Source organism: Perca flavescens, chromosome 18, assembly GCF_004354835.1.
Source record: "Perca flavescens isolate YP-PL-M2 chromosome 18, PFLA_1.0, whole genome shotgun sequence".
Taxonomy (NCBI): Eukaryota; Metazoa; Chordata; class Actinopteri; order Perciformes; family Percidae; genus Perca; species Perca flavescens.
The window spans coordinates 22161372-22187433 of NC_041348.1; the positions used below are offsets into that span (position 1 = coordinate 22161372).

General features: G+C 41.0%; 1 protein-coding gene across 1 annotated transcript in view; it reads right to left on the minus strand.

The window, feature by feature from the left end:
• The window catches only part of gphnb (gephyrin b), a 96952-nt gene that overhangs the window by 22698 nt on the left and 48192 nt on the right, over window positions 1–26062 (minus strand). Inside the window, exons 5-8 of the mRNA XM_028605802.1 lie at window positions 25330–25424; window positions 24767–24833; window positions 19520–19792; window positions 17924–18058 (exon numbers count right to left, since the gene is read on the minus strand). Coding sequence (XP_028461603.1) covers window positions 17924–18058; window positions 19520–19792; window positions 24767–24833; window positions 25330–25424 — 570 coding nt within the window. The remainder of the gene's footprint in view (window positions 1–17923; window positions 18059–19519; window positions 19793–24766; window positions 24834–25329; window positions 25425–26062) is intronic.

Here is a 26062-nt window from a genome sequence, read left to right on the forward strand (position 1 = left end):
TTTTGTTTCTCCTGTTTCTCCCACTACAGCCACCATATACTGTGTATATCATATTTGTTGTTCTTGGAGTATCAGCAAAGATAATAAACTAGAGTAAGACCAGGTTTGCTAAGCTGTTCCAGTGCTACATGCCATAGCAAGGGGTGCCCAGTACGATATTGTCTCAAATGTTAAGTGTGCCTCTCTCTGCCTGTGTGTACGTGTGTGTCACTAGTGTGGTGAGGTGCTATGTGGGATGCCAGTGGCCTGCATGCCGGTAGATAAGAGGCTGGTAGTAAGTTAGTGGGTTTACCTGGTCCAAGGTAGAGTACCTTGACTTGAGCGTGATGACCTCATCCAGGTGAGCCCTGAATTCTCTCCGTGAGGCCTGGGGGAAGCCACAGGATAGTCACTCACCTTCATGCCACACACACTCTCCCGCTGATGCAGGCAACAGGCATGCACAGCCACACTGATCACACAACATATCAGTTAGTGGTGCTTTTAAAACACAGTTGCGGTCTCCTCATTTTGCACACTAACGCACCAAAAGCGCACACAAACACATCCCAGAACTAAGCCAGTACTAACCTGACACACATTCTGCAATCGAATCAAAGGAAATTCAAAATGAAAAGTCGTGGCAAACAACTAGAAAACACTAACCACCAACAACACAATAAAACCAAAGATGGATAAAGAACAGAACCAGTTTAGTGCATTTGACCGTTTCAGTAGAGTGCTCCTGCTGTGGACACATTTCTCTGTGTGTGCAAGTGGAAGTTAAGAAGTGAACCCAAGTGAGTGCTTGACCCCTGGCAGTACCCAATGCCTCTGTCTGGCAACAGCTGACGGGAGGATACAGAGTACAAGTAATGGCACTACAGTAATCCAGTTACAGTGATTGAACTTCCAATCATACTACTACGAGCACAGTAATTGAATTACTTTTAGACAATGCTTGGACTTTTGCGTGCACTGAAATCATGGCGGACGTTCATCTTCCATGACAGCAGAAACTGGCATATTAGGAAAGTTTTGTCTCTAAAGTTTATAACAATTGAATTTCTAGCGGAAAATGGATACTACAGTTGCACTTTCTGTCTTCAGTGAAAGCATACAACTTTTAGTTTGTTAGTTAGTACCTATTTTTTGTAAACAGTATGGTTACCTAGCAAGCAGTTGTACAAAGTTCTGTAAGGACTACTAGGTGGGTGGTTAGAATGTTGAGCTTTGGTCTGGGAGTCTGGAGTTTGATTCCCTGGTGAAGTGATCTTTTTTTTTTTTTTTTTCATTTTGGATTGGATAATTTGCATGCCATTGCGCAAGTCAGGGCCCACGAACGCAGGGTGGTAGGGGAAGACTCATTAATATTCATTAGGGGACTCATCCCTGAATGGCTAGTCCTCGTTGCCTGCTCTGGTTGGGTTGGTTAGGTTTAGGTTAGGGTAAGAATGTCAGGGCGAGCCAATCAGTGATGAGTTCCATAATGAATATTCATGAATCTTCCCCTACCACCCTGTAAAATAATATATTGCGGCCCATGCAAGTGTATGTATTTGCGTCTCTCTGTGTGAAATATTGGACACTGCAACGATAATATTCCAAAAAGGTGTAATACATGTAATACATGCCAAGGTACTGTAAATGCACAGGCGTGCAAATAGCATACATTGATTGTAAGAGCCAAATAGGGACTGGTTCATCTTAAATGGTAGGTTTGTTTAGAAACAGTTAAAATGGTATAAAACTGTTTCATGAAAATTCATAGGACATTATTAGTATTGGTTTGGAATGCATAATTGGGTAGTGTTTGGTTCTAGTGATGTTTTAGTGTTTTGGGCTTCCAGTCGGATGGTGCTACATCATAGCGTAGTTAGTTTTAGTTTGAAGTTAGAGATGTTGGAAGCAACACAGTTTTTTGACCGTGTGTACCATGTTTAATTTTGTTTTTGTTTTTTGTTTTTTACAAGTAAACATTTTAAAAAGAAGACCGTATGTTTTGCTCGTGTTTCAAATACTGGTTGTAGTTAGACTGACTTCAAAAGGTGGTACAGAAGAATTAGAAGCAACTAGGTGCCACTACATTGATATTTGTACCAGACGGGGTATTAATAGAACACATTGCTGTGTGCACCGGCGGGGTACGAATAGCATTCATTTCTAATTGCACAAGGGTACGAATAGCATACACTGCTAATTATACCAGGGGTGCAAATAGCCTCATCCTTAAATTAATTTCTAAATTACCATACAACAATGTAGTGTATTTTGTATTTTTATGCTTCAATTACGGCTGATGTAAGCAATAATACCAATATATGTGCAAAAAGATAATGTGGTCTAAAAAAGATTTGATATATATATATATATATATATATATATATATATATATATATATATATAAATAAACACAGGACAGTAACTGCATGACAATTTCTTTGGGAAAAAGAGATGATTTCTTGCACATTGTGCACAGATTTCATTACTGCACAATTACAGGTAATCAATGGATTTCGATATCACATTGGACAAGTGTCAGCACTCTTCCACGCCCTTGCACTGAGGCCACGTCTTTATCACTACAGATCAGAGTCATTGGGGCCTGACCAGAGTAACAAGCACAGGAGAGCTGCAAAGGCTTGCAGCACATTCATCAGCCCTTTTCTCTTTTACAAGATGCTGTGTGTGTGTGTGTGTGTGTGTGTGTGTGTGAGAGAGAGAGGCCCTGTTCAAGCAACTGAGGTGTGTAGCTACACACTTTGTTTGTGCAAGCAATATCACTTTCATTCAAATGCATAATTCAAGCATCTTTCAACTTCAATTCTGAGGTTGAAACGCAGTCGAGGAAGATGCCAAGTGATGGAGGTTTGTTTATTTTGGAGAATGTGTGAGTGTGGAGGGTTAGATACAATATGCGTTTCAGAGTGAGGGCAACAGGGCATTTACTACAAGACAATGTGGAAGCAAAACATAACAAGACCACATCCAGACAAAACCAGAGAGGAGCAACGGAGAACATGTGTTGAAAACCACAGAGAGACAGCAGGAGGGCAGCAGGCAGGATAGCACACAAACACACACAAGGGAAAGGATATGAAGTTTAAGGAGTGAAGAAAAAATTTCAGGCAGGAAGTAAGAAGTGCGGTTGGAGAAGGAGGGAGTAGAAACCAATGCTGATGACGGCTGTAACAATGCATTAGAACACATGCAGAAGTACCTCAGCAATGCTTAGGGTGGATGAACAGGAGGGGAGCCGGGCCTGGTGCCGCGAGAGAGAGAGGAGGGGAGAAGAGAAGAGGGTTAACAGAGCCAAAGCTGGGTTGAGCAGGGGGACAGAGTTACACAGAGACTGACGAGGGAAGCTGTCTTTCAGGAGGATATCTGCATGACATGTCTCTGTGTGACTGTCTCGGATGGGCCAAGGCAGCCAAGGGCATGGCGGACAGGACAGGACAGGACGAGGACAGGATGGGGACCGGAACGGACAGGACAGGACAGCAGGTAGGAGATGCATGGGGATTCACTCCCCATCAGAACAATGGGAGAACAGGTTTCACAGGAAACATCACAATTTGAACACTGCGTCAATTCTTCAGATTGTCAAATGCAGCCTAAATTTATATTTTATATTCACGAGACCTGATAGTGAAATAGATTCCACATGCCCTCTGTTTATACCGGAACATCAAAGCTTTTGCAGCTCTAAGAAGACAGATACAGAAAATCAGCCTAATGGGAGGAGCATCTTCCTGCTGAGTCCTTTCACAGAGAGCTGAATTGACTGTTTGCAATGCCACTATACTATCTCATTCTTGTGAATGTTCTCGTCCTAATCCAGGATGTAAGCGCTCCTTGTAAACTCAAACATTTGAATCTGGACATATGTATCATGTGTAGCATGGTCTCTTGGTAATAAAATGTGTGCTTCAAGTCCTGATTAACGTATCAATTTATTACACATATTTATTTCGTTTTCTTTTCAGAAGTGGCAAAACATGACATGCCTTCAAATTATACCACTGAAGTCAACTGCAATAACACAGAAAAACTTCAGTTTTCCATCAGTATTTACCACTTTGTCCTACATTGACTGAAATTCATACTTTACAATGGTTTTGAAGTTCCCACAAATACAGATTAATTGCAGCTGATTAAGGATGCAAGCCTCACTACAACACAGTACTGTATGTAAACCCTGCAATCAATGCCGGTGTCAATCATTGATCCAAAATGTCTCCACGTGAATATCCCTTCTTCACCATCATGTTGAGATCTAACACAACATGTAAAGCAGAAATCACACGGGAAATAAAATGAGCCGGGAATTGCAATGTGTTATATTCTTCACGGTTTCATGTCACTAGATATAACAATGATAACCCAGAATACTAACTGTTTATTAGCCCAACAGCATGTCTTTACAGCAGCATGGCTAACACCAAAAACGGTAGCTAAAGTTAACCACAATCCATCAGGTGTATCTCACTATGGATCGTATAGTAGCCCAAAATACACAACACAACATAATCTATTTCTAGCACCCAAAAGTATCACCTATTACTGCTCTACTAGGGTCAGCCATGATTGCAGCATTCTCATTCATGCGGTGCTAAGGCATTTCTAATAACAATGCCACCACCAAAAGGCACATGAAGACTTTTATTACCTATACTAATGAGGTTGGAAAGAGGTAATTAAGGGAGACAAGACAGCGTCTGTACAGCATTTCATCCATGTGGTATTTCCCAGAGCCGTCCAACTCAGAAATGGCATATCACTGGGAAATCCTTGTAAAAGATATAGAGCCGTCCAACTCAGAAATGGCATATCACTGGGAAATCCTTGTAAAAGATATAACATTGTGGCTGCGTTGGCTCAGTGGGTAGAGCAGGCGCACATATACATGGAGGTTTATGCCTCGACACAGAGGTCTAGGGTTCAAATTCGACCTGGGACAATTTCCTGCATGTCTTCCCCCTTTCTCACCTAACTATCCTGTCAAATAAAGGTGGAAAAGCCCCAAAAAATAATCTTTAAAAAAAGATATCACATCTATTCCCAGAAAAATAATGGCCATCATGAAAGCCAAGCTCACTATGAATTATTACTTAAGTCATTAGATTTTTCCCAATCTTTCTTCATGAAACAGTAACATTTCAGATTATATAATAAATTGCCTTTTTAAAGTGGGGCTGTCAAGGGATGAGTATCCCATCCCCAATCATTGAAATGCTGAAGATTCACAGTAGCTGCCCTCATCAAACTCACTGCTCAGATAATGGACACTGGCAGGAAACCATGGGAGGTTACAAATTGAAACTCAGGAGTGAACTACACAAGGATCTCCTAAACACTGTAGCAGCAAGGTAGCACTCTGTTAAGAGAAAGCTCAACTCACCAACATCAAAACCATTTGTCCTCTCCAGTCTCATCACACAATATATTTTGTTTACAGTTACATTACTTTACATGATTTCTGGAAACTGACATCCTCCAAATTCTACATTGAAGTATTCTGAATGAAACCCCCTACTGCATATGTGTAGTATTTTTTATATTACAGTACCACTAGGGTGGGGTGCCAAAGTTAAAATCTTACACATAGTGGCTCTAAAACTGCATGCAGACCTATACTATGTTTTGGAATAAAACCTTTTAGTGCAAAATCTTGAATAATCTGGTACCACCACTACCTGACCAAATGAAAAGCAAACTTCAAACCACAACATGTTGCATCATGTTTGGTCCAGGCCATCATTTACCACAGAGCCATCTTGTTTCACAAAAGACTGTTGGATATCAAATGTGATCAGATTACAACTGACCTCACTCTGTACCTGTACACTAAAGCCATTAAAGGTGTCCTGTGGGAAACAAAGTTTCTGTTTACATTCATTGTTTCTTACCAAAATGCATTTTGTGAATCTTTGAGGTCTAACAAATGTCTTTCCTCATAAAACATTTGCAAAGGGGATTTTTAAAGTATCTGTATCTTGTTTATGATTGTTTGCATGCAGTCTTCTTCTTCTTCTTCTTCTTCTTCTTCTTCTTCTTCTTCTTCATTTTCTTTTTCTTCTTCATTTTCTTTTTCTTTTTCTTTTTCTTTTTCTTTTTCTTTTTCACTGCCTTATGTTGATGCATTTCTGCGTATCTTGGTGCATTACCACCACCTATAGATCAACTGGCAGCTTTTAGTTAGCCGGAAAGTTGCAGGCAAGTAGATCCATATGCAGTTAGATGCATATAATTTCTGTGTAACTTTAATTCTGACTGAATGATTTATGTAAAATGTATTTTAGTTTATTTTTATTTTAGTTTGGTTTAGAAAACTTTGGTTTGGGCTGCTTGTGCCACATACATGTTGTTTGCTGGAGTTTGTATTTTCTAAATCTCCACAATGGAGGTTCTGCGTGCAAAGTCAACATGACTCATAGTAAGAATGGCCACAATTATGTAAAACAAAACCAACAATTATGTGAAATAGACCAGCATTTTCCTTAAACTAGCACAGGAACAGCATTGCATTCTGTTTTCCTACAGTATGCAGTTATTTTACAAGTCTTTTGACATACAAAACAACAATGTAACACACTCACAGTCGTGAATATGTGTTATTAGATTACAGATCCTCATATCTTAACTGAATTATGGATTGAGTTTGATCAGCGTAAACATCTTTTGAATGATATCACACACTCTGACTGTGCAGGATTCTGATGAGTTATTGTCTTTTTCTGTCAAATTAAACTTGTGTGCTGTCAGTGCTTTAAGCAGCAAGTTATTGAAAAGGAAAACAAACTTGCTCCCCAACGTCTCCCCTGTGAATAAATAAAAGGCGAGAAAGAATCCACACCGTAAAAAGCCAAACAACCAGAAACTATAGCTGACCAGAAGCATGTGCTGCATGCCCTATCGTCCAGCCCCGATCATTCATCACTGCCCTCCTATGGCCGTCTCCGTGTCTACATCAATTAGAAATTAATGAGCTATTATGTGAGTTGCCAGCGTGACGGAGAGTGAGAGCTAACACAGCTGATTTGACAGGCCAGTGTTATGCTGCTCACCAGTCCCCCCCCCCCCCTATCCCTTTACGCTTCTCAACAGCAGCCCACATGGTGAATAAGCACGCTCAGTACAGCTGGTCAGACAGTCTCATCTATTCCTCTTACTGCCCTTCATTTCCTGTCTATCTTCTCCTCCTCCGCTCTGTCCGTCTGTCTGTCTCTTTCTGCCTCGCTATTTAAAGCTCTCTTGTAGTCTTTCCATTCTCTCTCCATCACCCTTGAGGCAAACTCACTGAGTCAGTGGGCATGAGTAACTCAAGAAAAATATGATATCACATACAATGCATGCATACCTCACACATATAGATGCACAAGGCATGTGTGGGGAAGTATGTGCATATGACACTGATATATACTGCACAAGTAAATATCTACAGCATCTATCTTAATAACAAAAATCCTAAATTGTGCACACACTCTATACACACATGAACAAGCACACTGGACTCAGCTGAAGTTTTTAAAGCCTGTAGCAACTTGACCCAAATGGTCTATGGCTGCTACGAGCCAAATAAAGAAAGGGAGGTGGCTGAATGTGTGTACATTAATCAGAGACAAAAGAGCACTTTCTTTCAGGCCGTGGCTACTTTCATCTGGTCTCTGCAACAATATATCACACATTATAATACATCCTGCGTCCTATACGACCTAGCAGCCACCACAGCCATCCCTCTGCTCCTGACATTTAATAGGGTAGGATCATTCTTCACTGCTCAAACTGCCTTTTACATCCAGTTATTGAAAGCTGTTGTCTCTCTTGTTAACGTAGAGGAGGATACACGCTCCACGTTTGACATGCATGTTTATATTTCCCCCCAGGCCATGTAAAGCTCGAGCAAAGCAGATTTTCAAAAAGGGAAAAAAGACTAGTACACTGCAAAAATGTCCGTATAAAGTCGTTCTGTGTTAAGACTTTAAAGTCTTATTTTCTTAAAACAAGTGAAAAAAAAATCTCTCCAGAGTCTCCAATGCCAGTGTGCTTGTTTCATGTATTTTCTAAAATATATATTTTTAAAGGGATTGTTGGACATTTTCAAAATCATCTTGCTAAGAAGATTGATACCACTGTTTTTTTTGGAATGTTTTCTATGTTCTGTTTCTTTTTATGTCAAATGTGCAAATGCTCTCGCTCACGGAAATTCTGCCGGATGTTACTCTTTTTGGATGTCCGTTTTCGGATGTCCCATTCGTTACCGCTTTCTTTGTGTTGTAATTTTAAACTCGATTTATGAGGAATGTGCTCCTTTAGATCTCTGCAGGGAAATCTAGACAGCTAGCTAGACTATCTGTCGAATCTGAGTTTTCTGTTGAATGACTAAAACAACCTTTGAGTTCCTTCCCAAGGCTATTTTGGAGAGGCACCGTCATTGTGCCGCCCAAGACAATTGTGATTGGTTTAAAGAAATGCCAATAAACCAGAGCATGTTTTTCTCCCATCCCGGAATACTGCGCTGTGGAGGAAGGTCTGGCAATGCGAGACTAGTCCAAAGGTAAACAAATCTGCTCATAAAGCTCACAAATAAACACATTATATCTCATTTGTTTAATTTGTACATCAAACAATGTGTAAAAATGACACCTTGTGGTTTTACTGGGGGTAATGTGAATGACTATATCTCATCATCTGCTTTTTGTTGTTGAGAAAACCAGCAGAGACTACAGGAAGTCACTGCATTCAGCCAATAGTTGTCTAATTAAATAACATGTTAGCCTAAGAGCTTTGGTGGTGCTGGTAGGTGTATTATTTTCCCCCTTTAGAGCCAGGCTAGTTGTTTACCCATTTCCAGTCTTTGTGCTAAGCTAAGCTAACCAGCTGCTGGCAATTAGTTATAGAGACATCAGAGTGGTATTAATCTTAAATAGTCTCATGCAAAGAAAATAAATAAGTAATAATTAAATGTTAAGGGATGTTATAGACAAAAATGGCTTGAAAAGGAAATATTTAACAGTATAACAAGTGCAGTTTGGTAAACCAAATCCTAACATATTTTGATATTTTTATTATTATTATTATTATAATATATATATAATTTTATTATTTGATATTTCGTTGGCCTGTCCTGAGATCATCTATATCTAGTGTTTGTGTAAAACAGCAGGAATCAACAAATCTAGCCCTCCGTGGATCTTTTCTTCACACATGGTGGGAACCTTTGTGTAACTTAGCAATCAATAAAGCTGCAAATGTATCGCTGTACCTGACATTTTTAACGGTAGAGTCTCCACGGCTACATCAATATCGTGCTGCTTCTCCTTGTCAGCTGTTTAAAACCGTCATGGATTTTGAAGGTGCTGCTTCCACACTTCTTCATCCATTTTGCCCTCATTTCCATTTGCAGTAGCGCCCCAGCTAAGCTGCTATGTTAGTGACTGGAGGGAAGCACATGGTAACTCCAGGGAAAAGGAACAACAACGTAGGCATCAGGATCAAGGGGGTTCTGATTCCTCTCTTGCATGAATTTTACTGTAAGGTGCTCTGGGTAAAAGCAGCAGCTAAATAAGGAGGGGGAATGTGAATGGAGTTGCTTCTGTTTCTGAGAAGCTTGACTCAGTACTGATGGAGTCCTGTGAGATTGCTACACTTGCTCATCCTCCTTTCTTTGTCTTTTTATGAATGTGTAATGTCCACCACCTTCTAACACTGCAGAAACACCACGGCCACACTATCAGGCACACAAGCCCTTCATCTCCCTCCTCTTCCTCACCCTGCAGCCCCTAGCTAGTTAAAGCTAGTCAACAACAGTCCCATCGCTTCATTTCTCACCCTTCTACTCCCTAAATTCATGCATGGCCTGACTGCGTACCTCCTTTAGGCATAATCATCCTCATCATCATCCTCTCATCATCATCATCATCATCATCATCATCATCAGCACACACATGCACAAATATGTAAGCAAGAGCTGAACTTATATATACAAACTCACGCTGTACACACAATGCATTCACCACCATTTCCACTCAGCTAATAATACAAAATTCTTCACTTATTAAACAGGCGCACAAATTACTTCTGCACACACACACACACAAACACACACACACACACATATACACACACACACACACACACACACACACACACACACACACACACACACACACACACACACACACACACACACACAACCACACTCTCTCAAAAAACCTGTAAACATTCTCTCAAATATGCAGGAGGAAAGACATTACTTACCATCTTCTGCCTGGAGTTGGAACAGAATGAGCTCCCCGGCACATTCACACAAGAACACACACACAAGAACACACACACACACACACGCACACACACTCACATACACACTTTTACACACACACACTTTTACACACTCACTAACTGGGAGAGAGTGAGTGAGGAAGGGTGAGCAAGAGAGTAAGAGGAAAATCGAGAGAGAGAGAGAGAGAGAGAGAGAGAGAGAGAGAGAGAGAGAGAGAGAGAGAGAGAGAGAGAGAGAGAAAGAAAGAGAAAGAGAGAGAGAGAGATAAGAAGGGAAGGCTGGAATGAGAAGGACACACAAGAGAGGGAAAGAGCAGCAAAGAAATGCAACAGCCAAAGAGACAATAAGGAGGAGGAGGGTATGTAGCTGTACATACGGTGCTGCGCTAAATCATAAACGCATGACTGAGGTCTGTGTGCGCGCATGTCTGTGTGGGTATGTGTGTGGGAAATGACGGATGTGACTCTTTCTCCTGCCCCTCCAACTCTTACATTCTCTCTCTAATGGGTGGGTGGGGAGGGGGGTGCTGAGACTAATATGAGGTGAGCTACAAGACTCGCCCTTGGGGATGGACAGATGGCTACAGATAGATAAACAAACAAACAGACAGAGAGACAGACTGTGCAGCACAGGCCTAGCTAGCCAAACTCCGTTTCCTGTGTGTTCCTTTATTTTCAATTATATCCATCTTTCCTTCCCCACCTCCCACTCTCTTTCACTCCCTTGTCCTCTCTGACTTATTAACTCTCCGCCCCTTTCTCTCTCCTTCACTCCCTCCCACTCTCCTTCTCTCTCTCTTTGCCTTTCTTTCCCACTCACTACATCATAAATCCTCCACACCTCCAGCGGGCCAGGAGATGAGGAGTCACTTTTATGAGCCTTACTGCACTGGAGGACAATAACACATATCTAGTAATGCTGCTGCTTGCTGGATACACACACACACACACACACACACACACACACACACACACACACACACACACACACACACACACACGGTCAATACTGCTGTAAAACAAAATGTGAATAATTTCAGTGGAACACAAAAGCATATAACAAGTCCTATCTATCGTTTCCACAGGGGAATAAACCTGTAAGGAATGACGACACAGGCTGTAAAAAAGTGCCTGAGCGTCACACTGTGCCAGGTTTCAATGTCCTCATCGGAACAGACCAACAAAACCATCCAGTCACACACTCACTCAATGCAATACATGCACACATAAACACAGTCCAGTGACATGGAAATAAAGAGAAAATGGCAGAGCACAAACATTCAGTGAATTTTTCTCTTACTTAGACCCTGCAGCATCCAGATTACTTTTAAAAACCACCATGTGAGCCTTTACCTTGAGGACAAAACCACCATAAAGTATCTTGGTAGGATTCTGGGCCACTGTGAGCCTCCAGAACAGCTTCCTCATAAGTCCTTAGAACTCTATTGATGGATTAACACAATTATTCCAAAAGATATTCCCTTTATTGATTATAACAGACTTATTTCTCCTGTACTGTTCTGGACTGCAGGAAGAGAAGCTGCCATACAGGTTGTAGAGCATTGGTCCGTCACACTACAGCCAGCTGATTTGACATTGAAACGAAGCTTATGCGTACAGCCAGGGCATAAATCATTCATCGCCCTCCGTCTGATCACCTCACTCTGTCAATGATCCTCTGTCACAACTCATTTGCAAGTGATGATTCTGCAATCTGCGTACCGATCCAGCTCAAGCCAAACAGCATGTACAATATTCACACACCATGACTATCCCATGTTATGACTGCTGGGAAAATCCTGCAAGGGACAGAAAACTGTCCAATAGCCAAGCTTGTACTTGTGACTTTGAGCAAATGGTGTCACTGTGCCCATAATCTACTTTAAGTAGCAGGTGGTTAAGCTTTACAAAATAAAGGCAGCTGAAATGATTTAAAATAATAAATAAGTTGATAATTCAGTCAGCAACGATTTAAATTATGTATTACTTGTGTAAGTCCCTTATTAAGCACAATGCCAAACATCTGCTATATTTTAGCTTCTCAAAACGTGAGGATTTGCTGTTCTTCTCAAAACCTTAATTTCTTTTTACAATTTTCTGACTAGGCAATCAATTATTGAAAAAATACCTGGCATATTAATTGGTAATGTAGATAAACTTTTTTAGGCCCTAGTTCAGATAGTGTCAGATGAGTCAATCACAGAAAAGCATGCTAAATTTACCAAAATAATAGCATATTATACATTATATAACATACTACCCACTCCACCATATACTGAAAACAGGTTTAAATGCTCTTATTTTACATTAATATGTATTATAGGTCTGGTATGCATGTATAAATAGTTGGATGTGTGCATGTTTTGGCTTGTGGCAGTGATCAGAATGGCAATACATTCATGGTGAAGGTCATTGAAGTGGCGTGTGCTGAATTGCACGACTGCACTGTGACTCATTTCCCACATTCCAGTGAAGGAGGAGAAGTTGATTTCCATAAAGCCTTGGCCTTGGCTCCAAAGCCATACATCAAGTCATTAATCAAAACAAAACAAAATGCTACAAGACCAATGCAGAGTGAGGTAGTGTCAGCTAGATGCACAGCCAGCACCTGAAAGAGTTTGTGCAATGGCATCATGGGAGATTGAGAACATTGAATACTTTAATCAAAATCAATGCCAATATCAGTCAAGTTAATGTGATGTTCAGAACAGTATAGACGGAGCATAAATACTGGTAGCACCTGCAGATGCTTCAAGGTGAACGCTCTGATGGAAAATACAGCAGTCAGGCTTAAGAGGCATTATTATTTTAGGCCTTAAATTCACATTAAAAATGAGGTAAAACTGAATTTGTGTGGTCTCATATTGACTTATCAACTGACAAAAGAAGGTATTCAATAAGTAACTAAATAATGCCAGAATAATTAAATATCTGAATAATCAAATTAGGGCTGGGCGATATGGAGAAAATCAAATATCCCGATATTTTTGACAAAATACCTCGATATCGATGCCGCAACAATATTGTAGTATTGAATATTGGTGCGTCCACAAAATATTTACACAATGAGATTTTTGATAAATAATCATCAGTAATGTGGATATAATGACTAAGTGGGTAAAATTACTTTTAATACATTTTGATATGAAGGATTTTACAGGCTTGAGGATGTAAAAGTATTCAGTATTTCACAAGAAAAAAAGCAATAATAGAAAAACCAGATAAAAGGATATAAAATGATTCAGTGTTTCAAAAAAAAAAAAACAATAATAGAAAAACCAGGTAAAAATCCACATAATTTTCTCTTAAGACAGTTATTTGTATTAACTAATTATGATAATTTGTGATGATTAAAACAGATTTATCTTTGGACCTCTAGGATCCACCATCCAGTTAGCTGACCTAACTACCTATTGTTATTGTGGATGTGCCAACAGTTACAGTAGCTTCAAGTGGACAACTTAGTCAATGAACAAAAATATTGCTTGGCAAATATTTCCCTGTATCAACGTTGGACTATTCATTTAATGTGCAACCAAAAAATAAACTTTGCTTGTAACATAATCCTACATCTTATAATATTTAGTACACCCAACTAAGGCAAGAGTGTTTTTGTAGTTGTGTCTCAGCAAATGACTGCACATAAAAAACACACACACACACACACACACAAACACACACACACACACACACACACACAAACACACACACACACTGTCAACCATCCTCTGAGTCAAAGACCCATCTCCCATATGCTTCATTAATCCAAACTCAGCATTACATAACTGTACTAAATGCTCACAGGAGTGGAAGGGTACAACTACCCTCTCTGTATCTTGTGCATGTGTGTGTGTGTATGTGTGTGTCTAGGTGCGTCTGCCCGTGTGTGCTTTCTTGTGTGCGTACACAAGTAAGAGACAGAGTGACCGAGAAAGAAAAATCTGGTTACATGAATGGTTGTAGAGCTGCTAAATTTGTAATCCTTTTGTATCGGCTTGCATTTGTGGGCTGTGGGCTGTGTGCGTGTGTGGCATATGAAAGTGAGACAGTCACTTTCTCCCTTGAGGATGACTCTGTGAAATTTACTGTATGTGTATATTTTGAATGTGTTGTGTTGCAGTTGTTGCACACTGCAGACAGACGGACATCAGTTGTGAGTCTGCGCTCCTCCTTGGTGTAGAGGCACACCCACAGGCTTTATGCTTAATGGCAAAACCTATGAGAAACTACAGCGCTCCTTTGGCACATACACATATACACATTCACACACAACATTTTCACAAATGCTTATCTTGTGTCACATGCCATCCAGTTGAAAACACATACAGTCCCGTAACTTGACAAATGCTACTGGAACTGAAGTGCTGATACATGACATACTGTGTGTGTATTTATGCATGTTTCTATCTGGCGTTTCCTAGCTCGTGCTTTACTCTGTGAGCTGTGGTGTCGGCTGTGCTTGTATGGGAACCGCAGCAGCAGCTCTGGCGGTGACAAGATTAAGACCTACTCCATATACCTTCTACTCTCAAAGCCAACACGCAACGCTGCTAACAAGACCCAGCTAACAAACTAACACAGCCCACAGTTGCACATGAAATGCATCGGTGAACAGAGCCATTTTGGCTCTGGCTCCGGGGACATTGTGTACATACTGTCGGCAGCCGCTTGCAACGTGGGAATTTCAAAGAACATATGGCAGCTTGTCGCTTGGAAACAGCCTGTGAGTGAATCTAAGCAAGCTAAGAACTATATCTAGAAAAGCCATTAACTGTCTGTTATCTGCCACGCACAAAGACACACATGTCCAGACACGCTTATCAGACACAAACGCTAACTAATGTGGTTGGCATGTGATCGTGACAGGCTAGCTATGCTCAAACTGGGTCAATAACAAAGAAAGGTGTGAGTGTGTTTTTGAATGTTGGGGCAAGGAAAAGGGGGGCTGATGGGACAGGACTACCTCACTGCATCAGTGGAGCCAGTAGCTGCACTGGGACAACAGCAGAAGCAACAAAGCTCCCCACTGTCTAATTATTTACAGCTCCACACTCTGTAGCTCAGCTGAGGTCAAAAACACCTTGGCTAAGTCTGGGGCTCTCTAACCATGATCAGTCATACAAGCTGTGATCACCGCAAGGTAGGGCACAGAGCACAGTGTAGAGGGAAAAGTTACATAGGTTTAGGTCATCAACATGGGCTAGGTGGCTGGAAAGTGCTGGGAAATTTGAAAAGTAAAAAGTGTAGTATCATATATTTCCATTTAGTACAAAATAAAACACCAGCAATTATCCATCTGCAGAGGCGAAGACTGCAAAGAAGCTAATGGATAAAGGACCATTTTCATTATATTTGTCACGTGTCATTTTCAGGTTATTGGTCACTCACTGAAACATCACTGAAAAACAAGGTCATAGCTTTAACTGAAAGAACTTACAGTGTACTGTTAACGTAGAAAATCCTGCCACACCCAAGGTAGCGTTGCTGCAATGTTCGGCATCATTGCTCATTGCTCTCTCTACAGAAAACAATGGTTCAAACAAGCACACAACAATTCTGCCACTGTTCATGCATTAGCCACAACCACATTCAAAAATCGTAGTGTTTTGCCGTTCTTATTTGATTTTTGGGACAAATCAAGAAAACATCAAAGATTCGTTTTGGCGAAAAAATCAGATCCTAAACTGATTTGGTTTAAGACCAAGAGGGGAATCAGTACCAGTTGTTTTTTTTACAAGAGCTGGAGAGGAAACAATATTGCTAAGCTGTTGTCATTTCAAGCTTCAAGTTAATGTGTTCATTTTAGGATTTCAATGACAACCCAAGAATTCATCACTTTCCCTACTCTCTGTGCCATCGCATTAATTGCCGGTAAGTTCTTCACATCTTGACAGATTGTTTTTACATATGGCTAAACTGCATATTTAAATATCTACATTTTCAACAGACTTTTAAAAATGTGATGATGGGGTTAAGCCGGCTCTCTAGCGCTGACCTCTCATCGCTCTGCTAACACGGAGCAGAGAGAGAGCGAGAGAGAGAGAGAGTGAGAGTGAGAGAGTGTTCTCCTCTGACTGCTTCCTCTGTCTCATAACTCGCCTATGCACCCGCCCTCCCTCCTCCACTAACATCCCATCCCTCTGTTCCCATGGCAACCCCCTCATCCATTCCCATAGCACCTGCCTGCTGTCCGGGAGACACATGGAGACGTGACACTGACAGATGAGGTGAAAGAGAGAGAGAGAGACAGGAGACAGAAAAGAGAGAGAGAGAGAGAGAGAGAGAGAGTCGACGCCATTCTGCATTTTAAGAACCTGCAGGAGAGATGAGTGAAAACATAGAGGGATACTTGGACATTTCATGGTACAATGTGTTCCTTTTTGCATCAAGAATTATTAGAATTAGAATTATTATTACACTTAAACAGAAAACAAGTTAGCACTCCTCATTATAACCAACTGGCACCATTACTGTCAACATGTGGTGCATATGGGCTACAAAACGAGTGCTAAGAGTGCCAAAAAATATATTTTAGGGAAAAAGAGGGACACAAGTTGACAAAATGTTAAAGTATCCCATTAAAAGCGGGGACAGACAAAGCAGACTGAGGGTATATTGTAAAAAGAAATTTCCAATGTGTTATAATTTTAAAGGCATACGCATCCAAGCATGAGAACCACAACCTGCTGTCTCCATTAACACACAAATACACACACTTACACACAAACAACAGGGGTTTTACATATAAAACACATTGAAACAGACACAAAACGTACACTTTGCGAAGTTGAGACACTGAAAGAGAACATCGGTCAAGACTGTTGTGTGTGTGTGTGTGATGTTTGTTTGATTTTAAATAACCTGAACTCATATTAAGACATAAATACAAATAAAAAACACATTTCAACCATGCAAAATGCAAGTGAAAAGAAAAAAAGAAGTACCACCTTTCTCCCCCCAAATGAAAAACAAGTGAAACAATGAATTTACAATCAGAAATCTTTGTCTTTTGAGTATGACAGTGATTCCACTGGAAACCATGTATGTTTGTACACAAAATAGCAAACTGTATAGCTACAATAACCATGGTCTGTGGAAGTAAACGCAGTTGAGCTGTGGGAGACAAATAGTAGGGCTGAGCAGACAAGAAAATGGACTAGGGCAGGCTTTTGTGTGTGTGTGTGTGTGTGTGTATGTGTGTGTGTGAAAGCATAATCTGTACAGTCTGTGTGTTGCTGGAAGTGTATTTGCTTGCACTCCTATCCTGGTGAAAACCTGTTTAAGTTTTAGGGTAAGAACAAGCACTGTTTTGGCACTTTTGTTAGGGCAGGTTTTGATTTAGGATTGTGGTTTAAGATTAAATTGGCCCATTACATCACAATAAAATGCATACTTGTGGCTTTAGACTGGAAGCAAGAACTAACTGAATTTTAAGCATCAAAGTTCACTTTTCATATCAGATTTATTTACTTTCAACAAGATTGGGTACAACTGATTCAGGCTAATGAAACATTGTGTTGGAGTTCATAAAGGGTTATATTGGCAAGGTAAAGTCCTCACGAGGATATAGTACAACCATGTACATGTAAGTACAACCATGATAAATTTGTGTTTGTCCAATGAAATGTACGAGCATGAGTGGGTTTACTGTACGTGTACTCACTTTGGGTGTGGGACAGGAAGCAGTCGAGAGGCGGGATGTGGCCTGGGCGCGGGGCGACTCCGAGGGCGTGGTGCTGAGAGAGGCTGTATCCCTGGGCAACACCTGCACACCCCGTGAGATAATGGAGTCTGGGATCTGAGATCACACACACACAAACGTACGCAGAGACACGTGCTTGTAAACACAACACACCATATACCCATAGGCAGCACATACTGATATTAAAGATCCAGGAAGACACACACACACACACACACACACACACACACATACATATATATATACAAACCAGCCTAGAGGACACATATTTCAACATCTCTAATGTGTAGTTAAACTTAAACCACTACTATACGGCTACTCACAGGGGTTGATGCAGATGAAAGACAAACAACCTTAAAAATGTGAAATGATGATGCAAATAATGAGATATCGGGGGGCGGAGTCTTACCAACTTCCTTCTGTGACTGGACAATGAAGTGGGATGTTACCCTGACAACAGAGCTACAAAGCAGGGTCCAGGCTGCAGACAGGGCAGGATAGGATGATGGGTATGGAGAGATACTTGATGTTACATGTGACTGCACACAGTAGACATGATACACACACACACGCGCACACACACAGATGTATGTAGAGACACACAGTCATGATATATGATATACAGAGATACATGACAAACTTATGTTAAGGAAAAGATTCACTCTTTTTCAACTCAAGATGCTATTATTACCATGATGAAGCTCAGTTTCACCTGTAGCATTTTTAAACAGCAATACTGTATGTCTTGTAATGGTGTACCTTTGGTATAATAACATCATGACAGCCTATTTAGCAGCCTGCATCAGCAGCAATTATGCGCACATGCTATGAATTTGAACTTTTGCAAAGATCGGTGGCAGATCTAAGAAAAGTAAAAGTAATTCACACATTTAACTAATTTGAGTGTTAGCGAACATCCAATCTACAGTACAGTATCTTCCTATTAACATGTAGAACCATCTGCCATAGATCAAAACAACAATTTAGAGTAACTTTGTACTTTGCATGTCAACCTATTTGTGAAAATGTTGTTAGGAGAAATTATGAATTTCATAATATTAAACCCTTAGATGGTGTATTTCTCTTTGAACAGATTCTATATGTATCTGAACTACTGTTAACTAGTCTCATTGGTCAAAATAACTTTAAACTGCACACAACGCATCCTTTGAATTGTCCCATGTTGTATCAGTAGGACAAATTGTAAAAACTGTACGATCCCTTTGTGACCACATTTTTATAGTCCAGCTTTGTCATATAATCTAAACTGTAAATTTCAATGTAGATGATGTACTGTCAAGTCAAGTATAACATTTTGTCTCTAGAGGGGCACTTGGTTGTGAACTGTATATGCTGCAAGTCTTCGTCACTCTTGTCTGAAACTATTTTGGAAATTACTTATTGATGCTAAAATACTACATACAGCTCCTTTAACACATGCTTGTATTAATGACATGTGTGAACGTGTATAGATGACCGTTTGAAAAAGCATGGAGTCAGATGAAAGCTTCAACAGCAAACCCTCCCCTCTCCCTTTCCTCTCCCACGCCCCAGTACCTTGGTGGCGATGGATGCGGCGGTGATGTGGGAGGAGGAGCTGTCCTCGGTGGACGCCACACCGCTGTCCTTCTTCTCCTCATCCTCCTCCTCGCACTGCACGCCCTTGTCCTCCGTCTGGCGGCAGGGCGAACTGTTGTGCGGCGGCGAGAGGGGTGGTGGTGGCGACGGCAGGTCCTCCAGCTCGTCGGCCGCCTCCTTTACCTTCACCACTGCGTCCCGCAGGAGGTCGATGGCGTGCGGCAGGGCCGGCAGGATGAACTGGAAGCATTCCTGGAAGGGTAGAAGGACAAAGGAGTGCAAGGAGACGAGATAACATCAGTAAGAGGGATTTGGTTGATATTCAAAAAATAGCAGCCAGCATGAACAAAATACTCGCTGAATGAAAGCCAGTACAAAAAAGGGTGTTATTACAAGTATATTTCCACAGCACGTCTATTTTTGACAAAAAAAATGTTTTCTCTCACTAACTAATTTATAACTCTTCAACAGTGCCATTTAAAAAAAAAAATGTCATTGTAGTAGAGCTACTGTCAATGAAATTCAACACTTCCTGTAGTTGCATCCCATTTAAAGCCTCACAACCCTTTTCATGAAGAACTAGAAATAATTAGGGAGTAAAACTATATTTCAGTTCAAGAGAAAGAGGAAGAACAACTGTTAAGTATGACATAATTACTGATGGAATAAGTGCTAGGAAATTTAGATTATCCTGGATTTATCAAGGCAGCAAGTAAACATAGAGGAGGTGTTGAGTTTAGATTAACAGGAAAGAGCATCCACAGCTAAATAAAATAGAAGGATATCCAAAAATATAGATATAGAAATAAAGGACTTTCTCTAATATGCAGTAAGTCTGTTTCAAATGAAGACTTTACAGTACACGACTATAACCATGAATACTGTCATGCACTCAGTTCTATGTAACACATACACCCTGCTTGAGGCAGTAAAATCAAAGCAGAGATTTCCTCCTCAACCTCAGAAGATCACAGCGCCTCCTTCTGGCCACATTCATTCTGGTTTATGCTCATTCCTTCTTTCCTGCATCTCTGTTTCCCTCTCTGGTGTCTTTCTGTGTGTCAGTGTGCCTGTGGGCTCCTCGACAATGCTAAATGCTCCATTCTCCTCACTCCCAAGACAAGAGCTAATCTGTGAAATTATTTATCTTCCTGTGTATTTTAAGCATTGAGAAGATACATTATTAATCGCCCCCACGCTTTACAGTATCTACTGTGGCTGCGAACCGGCTTTCGGAGCAACCTCTCCATTTCCCATACCGATTTATGTGTGCGTATCACAGGCTTTAATATGACGATGTTAACCTTGATTTGACAGAATTTAAAATCCCATATATCCACACTAGGATGCATGCATGGCTGGAATAGCATCATCCACCATTGAGCATGAAAAATACCAAAAGGAGAGCAGAAGGACACCCGCCGGCCCTGCTGTTCAGCCGCAAGCTAACCTTTCCACCCCATACCTCCCCCTTCACTCACACACATATACATCCCAAACCCATCAGCACACAGTTGACTGTTTATGCCTCTTGCTAGTGTGTTTGAAGCCCACATCTGAGCATTTTTGGAAGATGTGGAAAGGAGGGTCGGGTGTGTATGGCTGAAGTGGGGAAGGATTGGGCAAAAGACTGGAGACATTCCTCCTTTCCCGTTTTGTGCATTCATTGCGTGCCGTGAATTTTTTTTATTAGGTACATCTCTGTTCCTATTCTCTGTTTTGTCCTAGAGGAGAGTAACTGTCAAGAACACTAAAGAGCAGAATCCCTGGATATACTGCCAGCGGATGAGAAACCCAAGCAAGAGAGAAGGATGGAGGAAAATGGGAAGGCACTGCTGTTCTGAGAGAGGGGCTCGCAAGAGATGAGGAGAGGATGACAGACAGAAAGAGTAAGAGACATGAGAGAGAGAGAGAGAGAGAGAGAGAGAGAGAGAGAGAGAGAGAGAGAGAGAGAGAGAGAGAGAGAGGATAAGATCTCGAGAGATTAAGAGAGACAGTTGGAGAGAAATGGACAGAGATTCAGTGAGAGAGCAAAAAAACAGACAGTAAGATGGACATAAAAAGTGAAGGAGAAAGAAAGAAAAATACTGAAACAAGGACAGTAGAGAATAGGTGGTGGAGAGTAAGAAAAAGACTAAATAAATGGCCAGTAACATGCTTCAATTTCTAGATCACTTACATCGTAAGAAACCAGAAATAACAAGTGCAAAAGTCAGGGCCTTGAAGCCCTTACATCAGAGGTCCCAGAGGGCCGTTTTTAAATTGACAATTTAATTATGGACCAGCTGACAGTGTGTGTGTGTAGTGGGTTCAAATAATGGTTATAATGGCCTTTTATCTAGTTGCAACAGTAATAAGAGATTAAGTAGCTAAAATACCAGTAAGCCTTGTTAACAGTAAATCGTATAATGATAGTACTAAAAACCTGGATAATGTCATCAGGATGATCTCAGATTGGGATTGAGGTTTCAAATTTTTAACATAAAGTTTGAGTTGTGAATTTGGGGCATAGAGTTTGAAAGATGTAAGCATTAACCAGGCAACGAATGCTTAACAAAATATGCTATTGAATTGCATTATTGGAAATGTAGGATCCAGTATTTGCAGAGCTCGACCCTCGACAAAAAGTCAGAATATCTCTTCCTCTGCTGCTTCGATTTGACCATTCATGTGTTAATGTCTCTCTGGTGAGTACCAACACTTAAGTAAACTATGTTTGTACAAGTCTACACTGAAGTACCCCTTTAAAAGTGCTTTCAATTTAAATGTTCAAACAATTTATAAATATACAAGGACTCCTATACCAAAAACTGAGATCTTATCACAATATAGACAAAACGCAAACAACAAGGACATATATTAAATGCCAAAAGTACACAGAGCTGTGATTGAATTGAACAGCATGGATATAGAGTGTATTTTATCTGCAGCGTGAATGAGGCCAAAGAGACAAACAAGCAGCTAAAAGATGCACAGCCGACACTCTGGATCAGCTGGACTTCACCGTTATCTTTATGACAGGAGATCGTCGTAATAAAAGCCTGCAATCGGTGGCTTGTGCAGTTAACTTTAACTGGAGGTTGATGAGGGAGACAATAATATGGCAGCAGATGGGGGAGAGGTGGCGTAATTGATTAAAAGAAATACTAAAATCGATCAGGAGAAGCGGGTGTGTAACGAGACGGAGACAGATGTGCAGGTCAGCACAGCAGAGAGGGAGACAGATGGAGGGGGACACAGAGACACGCATGCACGCACGCACGCACGCACGCACGCACACACGCACACACGCACACACACACACACAGGTATACCATACACAAAGATACTCACATAACTAACACAAACCCACTCTGCATCTATGCCTTTGTACGATAGAAATACATCAAAACACAGAAACGTACAAATGTACCATGAAACAACAAAGAACACACACAGATCTATGCTGTAGGCACATACATCATCAATTAATCATTCAAATGAATGCACACTCAGTCACACACACTCAGTTCCATACAGACGCCGTACACATGCTGCTCACACATACACATGGATTATGATGGCATGTGGATTCATTTACACAACACTAACAATGTGCAGGAAAGAGTCTAAAGTGAAGTTGAACTTAACGTAAAGAGTTATGTTACTAGCACAATGCTAAGCTAATGCTGTCCATACAAACAGGTCATAGCTACACTAGATGCACCACTGACGACAGAGTCACTGTTCCAGAGCGCCCAAGCAACCATGCAAGTCACTGGCCTAACCATCAGGTGTTTAGTGTCTTGCTCAAGGACACTTTGACAGCAGGACAGAAGTTGGGGATTTAACCCCCCAACCTGAATGGGTATTTATTTGAATCACAAAAACAAGCATTGCACCTGATCTGTCATCAGGTAGTCTGGCTTTAATGGATTGCTGGGATAAAGGCTGACATCCGACGCATCCCTCACGCGCTGGATGTTCCTACCCTGTCGCTATCTCTGCCCAGGACGATTTCGATTGGTTTAAAGAAATACAAACAAGCCACTCTCTGTCTCTCTCCCCACCCCCTATCCCGGAATAGAAAGATGGTGTAGCCAGACCATACTGCAGCGCTGACACAGTGCTGTGGAGATTGGTCTGGCAATGTAAAACTAGTCAGCAGGTGAATCTATTAATTCAATTAAATTTTATTTATCCAGAAGAGAGAGACGGTCGGTTTCTTTCTATCTTAACTACACCTACAGTACATCTTCACATACACAGGAGAAAAACAGTGATGTTGTTACCATAGACTGTTTATATTAATGGACAAAGCATCCGGTTCAGCTGCAAGTGCTGCAAATGCGGAAGTGCCTTAAACCTAACCTAGGCACTCTCCGTTGACTTGCAAGCTGGAAAAACCAAACTCTAGTCAGGCCAATCACATCGTGTATAGAGTCGGTGGGCGGGCTTATGGCTGCTGCTGCTGGGAACAGCAGTCTTCTGGAAGACTTGGAGTTAAGCTTTTCTTTGAGAAAAGAACAAAGAACGGCACAGAAGTCACTCTTAAAAAAGGAAGGTGTGTTCAGAGTTTTGCCGACCGGATACGGCAAAAGTTTAATCTATGAACTAGCTCCGCTACCTTCTTCGTTGCTCTGCCTGGTTGTAGCGCTATCCTATGGCGTGCAGAGGGAATTTGAAAGACAACCGTTTATCCCGCCCCTCTGATTGAGCCCTACCAATGGTGAGTTCCCAGACCCAACATCTTGATGTGGGTCTGGCTTGTTAGGCTACCTTAATTAAACCAGCATTCCATCTGAATTCCAGCAGGGGGCGACACATGCGGTTGCAAAAGGAGGTCGGTTTCTGTAGAAGTCTATGAGAAAGGGACCCACTTCTCACTTGATTTATTACCTCAGTAAACATTTTCATAATGAGTTTATGGTCTCAATCGCTGGTTTTAAGTCTTCTGAAATGCAGAATGATGTTCATTTTTTGAATTATGGTCTCGTTGATTTTAAAATGTTTTAGGGCGTGGCTATGATGTGATTGCCAGTGAAAGTGTGTAACGTAACATGGCTCCTCCCTCACTCCTCCCGCTGGTCTAAAATCTTCACATCTGCAACCAGGATGGCTGCGCCCGTAATGGCAAACTCGACAACTCATAGCAGATCTCCACAAACCAATGGGTGACGTCACACATGCTCTGTTCATTAATATTAACAGTCTATGGTTGTTACATTTCTTTGCAGTGTTTCATACCTGGGAGCCTTTCTTGCTTCCAGGTAAGTTAATGATGAGCGTCTTCCCTCGGATACCACACACAGGTCTGCAACGCACAAACACAGGGGAAAGTTTATATTAATACAGAGGAAGGAAGAAAGTATGCTTGATTATGTTTATACGAATATGCCTCTCCCTACACCGTAAAGCCTTGATTCTATGTATCACAATGTGCTGCACTTAATCACAGGGTTTTTTTCTAACACAAAAAGGTGGGATGGTCCTCTTTAACCAACAGAAGGGAGTCGCACTGTACATTGTTTATTTATTAGGCACTACTGGAATAACTGGCAGTAGTAGCACAATGATTATAATGTTAGGTCACAGGACATTTTAACTTTAGCATACATATACATATATGTTATGTAGATTGTGTGTTTGTCTGTGTTTATACAATTTTAATCCTGAGCACCGTGTCTCAATCTTGATCTCAAGCAGGCTGCCTGTTCAAATAAAGGATTAAATAAAGGAATTCAATGAAAATTATGTCAATAATAGTATGTGTGCTTTGGTTGTTTCATACATGAGAGTGCGTGTCTGACCTGGAAAGCATGCCTAGTGGTGTGACGTTGAGGGATCCCATCAGCATCGCCAGAGACATCCCTGGAGCCTCGCGCTCTATCACCTCCTTAGTGGCCTGGCGGAGGAGAGATGAAGAGGAGGGTCATTAGTGTGACCATAGTCTAATAAGCAAGTGTCCATCTGAAGTATTTTTGAAACACTTTATTGTAAAGCTGTAGATTTTACTGTACGTTAGTTTCGGGCAGCCACATGAACTACAAAAATTGTCACTGATCCTCCTCCTAAGATCACCATAGTGTTGTTCATTAGAGGTAAGAATGTACTCAAATTTAAATCACAGGACAGGGTCATATAAAGAGATTGATGTTGACATTTGATGGACAGCAATTCCTCATGCTTAGAAAAGCTACTATAACAAACTGAACACAGAAAAAAAATCTATCCTTCCGTTTCAGGTACTTTAATTTAGTAGTAATCTATTACATGTTATGAGAAAGGTCCTTGTGAGCGAAAGGTCGACGACCAAGCAAACCAATGCAGAGGTGACAAGTGTGTGCGGGAATTTACATCTGACCATTTAGAAGAGATTTATTACAAAACATAGAGCAGATGGGAGCAAATGAAAAAAAGTTAAATAGTGTATCTGTGATTTCAGGGAGACACATTTAAATTTACTTTAAGTTTGGAAGTCTTTCCATTTTGCTGCTAGACTAAAGACTAAAATGATAAAAGGTGTTTGACTATTTCTGGTAT